The 9370-nt window shown below is 39.0% G+C and overlaps 2 protein-coding genes across 2 annotated transcripts; one reads left to right on the forward strand and one right to left on the reverse strand.

The window, feature by feature from the left end:
- Positions 1 to 342: 342 nt before the first annotated feature.
- Positions 343 to 6108, forward strand: prmt2 (protein arginine methyltransferase 2). Its single transcript, XM_024286450.2, has 9 exons — positions 343 to 590; positions 662 to 859; positions 2579 to 2740; positions 3179 to 3343; positions 3452 to 3627; positions 5002 to 5131; positions 5215 to 5351; positions 5428 to 5593; positions 5678 to 6108. The coding sequence occupies exons 1-9, from the start codon at positions 513 to 515 to the stop codon at positions 5708 to 5710; spliced, it is 1245 nt and encodes a 414-aa protein (XP_024142218.1). The 5' UTR covers positions 343 to 512; the 3' UTR covers positions 5711 to 6108.
- Positions 5810 to 9074, reverse strand: LOC112155067 (zinc finger protein 239). The gene is made up of 2 exons (XM_024286452.2): positions 8444 to 9074; positions 5810 to 7409 (listed from the first exon to the last, which is right to left on the reverse strand). Exon 2 carries the CDS (start codon positions 7376 to 7378, stop codon positions 6329 to 6331), a length of 1050 nt encoding a protein of 349 aa, XP_024142220.1. The 5' UTR covers positions 7379 to 7409; positions 8444 to 9074; the 3' UTR covers positions 5810 to 6328.
- Between the last annotated feature and the right edge of the window lie 296 nt (positions 9075 to 9370).

Here is a 9370-nt window from a genome sequence, read left to right on the forward strand (position 1 = left end):
ACACTAATGGTTAAAACTATAGTTATTGTCACAAATGTACATAGCTTGACAAAAATAATTTTGTGTTTCTGCAAGAATACAAATGAAAACAAGAAGAGATTATGATTTTTGTTTTAGATCTAGCAGTCCTGCATCTTGAAGGTAAATATATAATAAAAACTGAAGCTGAAACAATTATCTCTCAAATTTGTTGTCAGCAGATTTTTTTTTCCTAGAAAGTCTTTTTCTTATAATTTTCCAAATTAATTAAAATAACACAATAGAATGTGAACGTGTTTGTCACAATTATACTTTTATAATCTTTATTTGAAAAAGCTTTACCTTCTTCAATTCCAAAATTTTGAAATTTCCGGGAACCGTGAAGTCGCACTGTGACGTCACTCCAGGAAGTGTTTACCAGCACGCCACCCCGAGTTGCACATCTTTTTAATATTATTATTTTAGTATTGTTATGATTTTAATATAGTTTAATTGACGGAGACCTACATGAATGCATGTAAAGAACTTTGTTGATGATGGAGAAAGAGGAGGACGCGTCTCCTGAGGAGTGCGTCGCGCTGTGTGACTTTACAGGAAGCGGCTCTGAGCAGGTTAGAGCGGCTTCAGCCTCACGTCTGAGCATCCCAGAGCCTTGAATAACTTTCCCGCTTTCGCCCTGCAGCTGAGTTTCACCGCAGGAGACAGACTGCTCGTCTTCGATAAGTCTTCAGCAGACTGGTGGTGGGCGGAGCTGCAGGGGGTCACGGGTTATGCTCCGGCCAGCTACCTGCGCGCGGGAACCGCCGATGAGGAAGAGGATGCTGCTTCTATGGAAGACCCGTGGCAGGATGAAGAATACTATGGAAGCTACGGGACACTGGTTAGACATGTGAACACGTTTTGCTGTTGATTTTTATACTCAAATTGATTTACTCTCCAAAAGGCTTTAAATATTATTTATAACATCTAATAAAACAGTTGAAAAAAATTACAAAATTAGACAAACATCAATACCAGATAACCCATTTTAAATGCAAATTAAAAAAAAATGTAAAAAGGTGCAATCTTGGAAGTTTAAAGCTGTGTGTAAAAACACAAATCTGAATTAAGAATAAAAACAAAAACACATTTTCTAAGATTCTTGTTTTAGCTTGCTCTAATATCTTTGGGTCATTTACCCCTCCATTGTTAAAGAAAAATAACTAGATTTTAATTGTTTAAACAGTATCTGTATAGTAAAAAGGTCAAATAACAATAAACACAGCCACACAATAAACTTTATTGTTCGAACAATATAGTTTTCACATGTGTACAATAAACAAAATTGCTCGAACAATAAAATGTTTTTATTGTAATAAAATAATCATTGTTATCACATGATAAACATGTACATTGTTTAAAAATTATATTTTAAGATCTTTAAAGCATATTCTACAAACAAGTTATAATTGTTATATATTTCTAACAATTATATTGTTATAACAATAAACTTTTCATGTTATAACGTGATATGCAGTTTGTAAAATTTCCACTGGGTGGCAGTTCAGTGCTTCCATACAAAAGTAAGTTAGAAGTCAAGTTAAGTACAGTAACTCAAACTGTATTCATCTTCACACATCCTTTGTGACACAGGGGGTCTTTTATTTTGAAAGGGAGTGATGTCAAAAGTTATAAACCATTTCATTTTTATTTTTAAAGCTATTTTCTCTTCATGTTTTATTTATTCCCCCAAAAAACACAAGTTATTTTTTTTATTTATCATAAAAGAAACAATATGTCTTATTTTTATAAAGATTGAAATAAGCCTCTGTGGCTCCTATTGAGTTGTCTGTGAGAAATCGACCCGATTGGCTCTTTACGTGTTAAATGTTGCAGACCGCTGGGTTAGACAAAGAAATAATGCAAGTAAATATTCATCTTCTTGCTCCTCTCATGTATTATCTTTATATTATTTAGGTTATACACTCACTACATTAATTATTTATTTGTTTACACAATGCACAAAGTGAGGCAAGTAAGGAAGCTTCTTTCACTTAGAAATCATGGAGGGGTCTCACATTTACACTTTTATCTTAAAGGCATGTCCACTTTCAGAGACAATCTAAAAAAATGTGGAAATCACATTGGATGTTTTTTTTAAATAATTTATTTGTTGCAAATAAGTATTTGAAAACCTGAGAAAATCAATGCTAATATTTGATGTAGTAGCCTTTGTTTGTGATTCCTGCATTTTTTCCACTAGATTTGCCCACACTGCAGGAGGGATTTCAACTAAACCACTCCCCTATTTCTCCCCTCTAAATTCAATAAAAACAGCTCCTGCCACAAATAAGATCCATAGACAACCTAAACCTTTACAAAAACTGCAATCAGACCAAACACGGGAAGAGTTGGAATAATCAAATAATGCCTTTCCAAACAAACCACAGCTGATACATACCTGATCTATCTAGTAGACATGAAATGCAGCTGATCCAGTGGATTTTTAAACACAGCACATCCCTAAGATCATTAAAAAAAAGTTACATTTGGTTAGATGGAGCAATATGCAGCAAGTTTTGAATTATTAATGCTACAAGACGTGTACATTGTGTTTCAGAAACTTCATCTGGAGATGCTGTCGGACCGAAGCCGCACTGAAACGTACAGACGGGTCATTCTCAGTAACAGCGCCTCCCTGAGGAACAAGGTGGTGATGGACCTCGGCTGTGGGACGGGCATCATCAGCATGTTCTGTGCTCAGCTGGCGAAACCCTCAGCGGTAACGTTAATAGGATCTTATAAATGCAGTCCACCTCATTGCACTCTGTAATACTGTATGTAATAAAAACACTGTTTTGTGTGCATATAATACACAATCTTCAGCAATCACAGAGAAGTAAACTTCTTTATAGGGTATTTTCAAAGGGTAATTTTGCATAATTCATATAATATACTGAATTTGTTTTTGTTGTCAGTTTTATCTAACTTCATTTTAAAGAAGTACAAGATAAAATGAAAACATGACTAATATCACGCTATTCTAAATTATTCTTAAACTCCTGTCTTAAAAGACTAAACACTCAAATAAGTGAACAAAGAAACACATTTCCTGAGATATTTGTGGTAATACTCCCATCTGCTGGCGGAGAGCTGCATCATGGCACGAACATCTCAATCATGTTTTAAGCTGTTGTGTGTGTTTTTGTGTGTTTTATAGGTGTATGCTGTGGAGGCGAGCTCCATGGCAGACTACACTGGACAGCTGGTGAAGCAGAATGGCTGCGAGGACGTGGTGACGGTGATGAAAGGACGGGCCGAGGAGCTCGAGCTGCCTCAGCAGGTGGACGTCCTGGTGTCTGAGTGGATGGGGAACTGCCTCCTGGTAAAAATTTCTGTGAAGATGCTGATATAGTGATTTGTCATCCAAGCTTGATGCTTGGTGTCCACACCAACTGTCTATGTCTGGATTTGTCCCTTTTGCTGGCTCTAGTTTGAGTTCATGGTGGAGTCGGTTCTGGTTGCCAGGGACCGCTGGCTCAAAGATGGAGGCGTCTTGTGGCCCTCCTCCGCAGCCCTCACTCTGGTTCCATGTCAGGCCAGCAGCTACTATGCAGAGAAAATGTCCTTCTGGGAGCGGCCCTATGGCCTGGACTTCACTCCTCTTCAGTAAGAGTTTCCTGTGGCATTTCACATTCAAAATTGCATTTATGATTATTTCTTTATTTAAGTTGGTATGAATCAGGAGCCGAAAAAAAATACAGTTTGAAAAACAGCTTATTGTTATGTGGAAAAGACAATTGGTAATCCACAAGCTCCCTGCTCCACTCCATTCCGATGCATTGTAGACTTCTAGATTCATGTAGGTCTTTGTTTTCCTCGTCTGAACTGGTATCTGGTTCAAAATCTATATTTGAATCTGCTTTCATAATTCATACCTTTCCTTCATCTGTAATCTGATTTTATTAAGATGTCAATTCAGTTACTGTCTTTTTAACGGTTTCTCATAGTTATTTTATTGTGTATTTTTTTATTCTTACTTTGTTTTTTAAAGGCACTTTTAAATAAAATGCATTTTTATTATTATTAAAACTGTACAGCTGGATAGCTCCAATGTTGCTCGCAGTTTTGTTGCACAGGTAATAGGTTGTGAGGATCTGTAAGATAGCAGGGGAACGTTTTAAGAAATAGATGGGAAGGGGGGAGGGGTTTTCATGACAGCGATCCTTCCCACAGCTTAAAAGTGAATTTCTAAAGATTTTCTGCCGATCTGCAGAAACTATGTCCTAGAAAGCCTAAATGTTGGCTAAAAATTGTAAAATTATCATTTAAAGACCACTGGGGACATTTTTTTTAAATAAATAAAACGATGATCTGAGTGGGACTTGAACTTACATTTAGAAAATAAGCACATGTTATTTCCGCATAATCACAAACAAAGCACGGGTTTACCTTAATTCACTTTTTGTGTCTCTTTCTTTAAGATTAAGAGCAAAATGTCAGAATCAAAACTGTGTCGGGGAGTCACACCTCTTTATTTTTTAAACTAAAGGTTTGAACGTGTAAACATGATAGACTATTACATACCTACAAAAAATAAGTCTTTAAAAAATATTAGTCATCACAATCATACTCTGTAGCTGCAGTCATTTCTGAAATATTAATTTCAGCTTAATGCCTCAGAGCTTGAAAACCACAAATGCTGTTACTTATCTTGTTGTTTGCTTGAAGTCTGAATTTCTCACTAGTTTATTCTGGAACTTTTATAAATATAAGCTTAAGATTTTAAATGCAGCTAACAGAGACACGTTTACAACATTTAACACTTTATTATCTTTGATAGTGTTTTATGATCACTTTTGCTGGCTCTACTGAGAGTAGAGGTGGCTTCATAGTTATGATCTTGTGTTCTTTCCAGCTCCAAATGGTACGTTAATGCAAGGAAGTAGAAGACAATCATTACCCGAGTGGTTTTATCTTAACTGTGGCCGCAGTTTGCTTTCTTTTCCTTTTCCTGTGCTCTGAAAGACTTTATCTCTGCAGGCCGTTGGCACAGGAAGAGTTCTTCAATAAGCCTAAATTCAGCCACATCATTGAGCCTGACGACTGTCTTGCTGCTCCGTGTGATGTGATCAGCATGGACATGTATGCTCTGCAAGTGAGAGACCTTGAGGTAATAACGGTTTCATTATTACAAAACAGCCTGTGATGTAACTTTGCAGGGTTTTTTGACCCAGTTTAAGTTTCGTTTATCAGGAAATGAAGGGGGACTTTCATTTTTCTGTGATAAAGTCCGGGGTTTTCCATGGATTCACGGCCTGGTTCTCTGTTCATTTTGAGAGCCTAGAGACCGGAGGCGCAACAGTAGAGCTGAACACCGGGCCGAATTCTGAGTACAACAAATAAATTAAAATTATATTTGAAAGTCAACGTCCAGACAATTGCACCAAATTTGCTGTTTCACATCAGGCCGACCCACTGGAAGCAGACTCTTTTTATGCTGGACAAGCCGGTGAGCGTGTTTTCTGGAGACTCCATCGCCGGAACCATCGACCTGCGCAGGAACCCCGTTTGGAGACGTCACATGACCGTTACTCTACAATGGAACATCAACGGACAAAGTGATAGTTCTCAGGTCCCACGGTGCACACATTCAGAAAACCTGCAGTGGCATGTTCTAAACAAGCTTGTTCACTTTTTTGTTTTTCTCTGTCTGTAGGTTGGGAAAAAAAGCTTCCCAATGTGGAGGTGACAGACTGAACCCAACCACGAAGTGACGGTCTTCACCTCCATGCACAGAGGAGCCCCTGGCGGGACATCTCCAACTCAAAAATTAACTGTATGCACCAACTCAGACTTAAGTTTAACTTTATTATTACAAGACTTAAGGTGCAAAACACTACAGTACACTTTTATGGTTTTACTCATCTATTGATGTACTATCAATATTTACAGTGTCACGTTGTGTGATTTTTATAAAGACATCACCTTAACTTTGCCCTGTGTGAACGTCTATTTCAGTTTTTACATTTTTTGTTAACTTCTATCCCGGAAGTATCGACATATGCTTGGAACACGAGTCAACCAACAACACAAGGAAGTTTCTGATTATTGGAAATATTTAGCTTATTCATTTTCAATAAATTAACATTTTTTGTTAACTTAAATCTTTCTCTAAGTGCTTCAAAACGTTGCTGTGCCTGAAACTTTTCTAATATTGTATCATGAAATAGTGGAACAATTTATACACACATCTTGACTTGGTTTAAATAAAAATACACTTAAATTATGTCTTCTTTGTTTCAACAAAGTTGACAGACATAATGGAGGAAACTGTGGAGTTGCACATTTGTCTTTGTTTTTCATCTCCTTACGTCTCGATCTTAATCTTGGTTTTGTTTTTGGAGCGTGTGCTGACCTCCGAGGGTAAACCCTGAGAGGAGAAGTCCTCAGGCGAAAGTTGCCGGGAGATGGGGACGAAGAGGGGGGGTTTGACGACTTTCTCTTTCGCGTCCTTGTTTTTCTCCTTTTTCTGCCTCAGGTGTTTCTCGCAGTGGTTCACAAACGTATCCAGCTTGACAAAAGTCTTGTTGCAAACCTTGCAGTGGTAGGGCCGCTGTCCTTTTTTCAGGCGCACGCGCAGCCGGATGTAAGAGGAGCGCACGAAGGTGCGACAGCAGACGCCGCACTTCAGATCCTCAATGCTGCTTGGCGTCTCCTGGGGCTGGCTGAGCGGAGGGGCGGGGGCAGGTTTGTCCTCCCTGGAGGCCTCCTCGGCTTTGTGAGAGAGCAGCAGCGACAAGGAGGGAAACACCTTGCCGCACTTCTTGCACTTGTATACCTTCTCTTCTGTGTGCAGGCGAACGTGCGCCAGAAGCCCGGCCTTCTGGGTGAAGGACTTGCCACAGAAGGTGCATTTAAAGGGTTTCTCGCCCGTGTGGAGCCGGCGGTGCGTCTTGAGGTGTGAAGCCCGGCCAAAAGACTTCCCACAGTCGGGGCACTTGAACGGGCGGTCTCCACTGTGAATTTTCTTGTGAGCCATCAGGTGGGACGACTGATGGAAGTATTTGCTGCAGATGCCGCATCGAAACTTCCTCTCTTTGTTGTGCGAGGTCAGGTGAAGAGCCAAATGGGCCGATGAGATGAACGTCTTGGAGCACAGGGCACAGCTGTGCGGATCCAGGCGAATGCGCCTGTGGGGTCGCCGTCCATTGGGGGGGCTGCTGCTGCTGCTCCCACCAACGCCGCCCGCCTGGCAGGATGGACATTTAGAGGGACTGTCTGTTTTGTCTGTCAGTTGCTCGGAGGAGTCTGAGGCGGTAGAGTCTGGGACGAGGTTCAGTTGAGGTGGGATGAAACTGCAGCCGCAGTCTGAGCAGAGCCCAGACTGCTGCACCTTCTCACCGGGTTTATCCAGCATCCTGCCATCGACAGCGTCTCAAACAGAAGATCTGAGAGTGGACACAAGCACATTGCGTTGGTTCAAAGATGCAGAGGACTTCTGTGTCTTTCTTCTCCATTGAGAAATGGACTGAGCGAGTGTTACATCACCCATAGAAAATAACTTATTTCTGGTTCCAATTAAATTAAGTCAATTCAGTCGCCATTTTGGAACCAGACGCGATTAACAAGACTTTTCCAAGTTCCTTGGATTCAATGTTTGTGTGGCAACAACTCTCGCCAATAAGGAAGGAAATGGTTGGAAGTCCACACCCCTTCCACTAAAAATGGGCTAGAGAAAATCTGTCAACCAAACACTTTAAGTGAAGTGTCTGATTGGTCAGTTTTTAACTCGAATAACTAATAAAAAAAAAAGAAAAAAAAAATAGAATTAGCAAGAGCATGCCAAAAACACAGAACAAGAATTGTTATTCTGACAAATATAATGGGTAAAAGTGTCAATGGGGTTTTGGCTTCGTGGAGCCAGTGGGTACATCATTTTTTTTTTTTTTTTTTTTTTTTAATATTAAAGTTTTAGTATCTAGTGTGACATAAAAACATGTCAGAGCAAATCAAATAATAACAGTTTAACATAATATAATAATCAACCCAAAAGCAAAACAATGGAATTGAAAAAGAAGAAAAATAAAATTAAAATATAGATCTGCTAATTAGAAGTAATACATTTTAAAACTTTAAATAGTCTTTTTATAAAATAAATTTCTGATTATGAATGTTTATACAGGTCACATATATTTTGCTTTATTTAAAATTATTTAATAAGGGGACGTTTCCTGACTATTTTCCCTAATTCATGTATTATATTTTGCCTTATTCATATATCATATTTTACTAAATGTCAGTCCAGTTCTCTCAATGGTTCTCTCATGCAAACCGAGCTGATATATTGTATTTTTTCTGTGTGCTGTTTCCTGTCTATGTTGCGCCTGCGCGCTTACAGTGTAAGCCTTAATACTGATATTACTCCTTATAATAATGAAACTGTTTCAAATATGAATATTTGAGGGGAAAAAACACAGCTTACTTAGCAGCTGCCGTGTATACGTCAGGGCCCGCTTCGCCGCGAACAAAGCAAAGGATGTGCGAGAGGCACCAAACAAACAGAGATGGCCATGAACCGCCGTCTGTCTCAATTAAACGAGTCGCTTTATTTCTTTTTTGAGGGCTCGTGCAGATAGTGCACAATAAAACAAAAACGTCACAATGGCCGCGTTCATGGGGAGCTCCTATTTCTTCGGTTCTGTTTTCATGGGTTTGAGGGCTGAAACCGGACAGCAGCATCTAGCGAGCGGCGGTGCAACTCTCACACACAGACACAGAAAAGAGAGAGAGAGAGAGAGAGAGAACAAAAACAAAAAAAAAACATGACCTTGGGCGCCGTTTCTCAACATCCTCACTCGCGCGGGTAAGACCTCCCATTTCTCGATAAGTTTCGTTTAACCCCTCGTGAAGTTGGCTTGAGGTTGGATCATATCAGTTCCTCACTAAATCCAGATTTACCAAGAACATGAAACCGAAATAAACACTGGCTACATTTATTTTTTTAGCTTGAAATCTATATAATTAAAATACAAATGCATGAAATCTTGTCTACATTTTTAAAAGGCCGATATTATTTGTTAATAGCCTATTTAAGTGCAACCAAGCACAAAAGTATGGAATGATAATTGTGCCATTATTCCAAGCGCAACACTCACTGTTTTGAGCATAAAAATGTAAAACATTTTCTGTGCTTAAAAAATTACTTTGCACTTAAAACCAGAAAAATGTATCAAAATAAAACATTTTAACTCCTGAAACGTAAAAATACGTGCAACCACACATAGAAGTATGGAGTGATAATTGTGCCATTATTCCAAGCGCAACACTCACTGTTTTGAGCGTAAAAATGTAAAACATTTTCTGTACTTAAAAAATTACTTTGCACTTAAAAACAGAAAAATGCATCAAA

The sequence above is a fragment of the Oryzias melastigma genome, linkage group LG21 (genome assembly GCF_002922805.2).
Source record: "Oryzias melastigma strain HK-1 linkage group LG21, ASM292280v2, whole genome shotgun sequence".
Classification (NCBI taxonomy): Eukaryota; Metazoa; Chordata; class Actinopteri; order Beloniformes; family Adrianichthyidae; genus Oryzias; species Oryzias melastigma.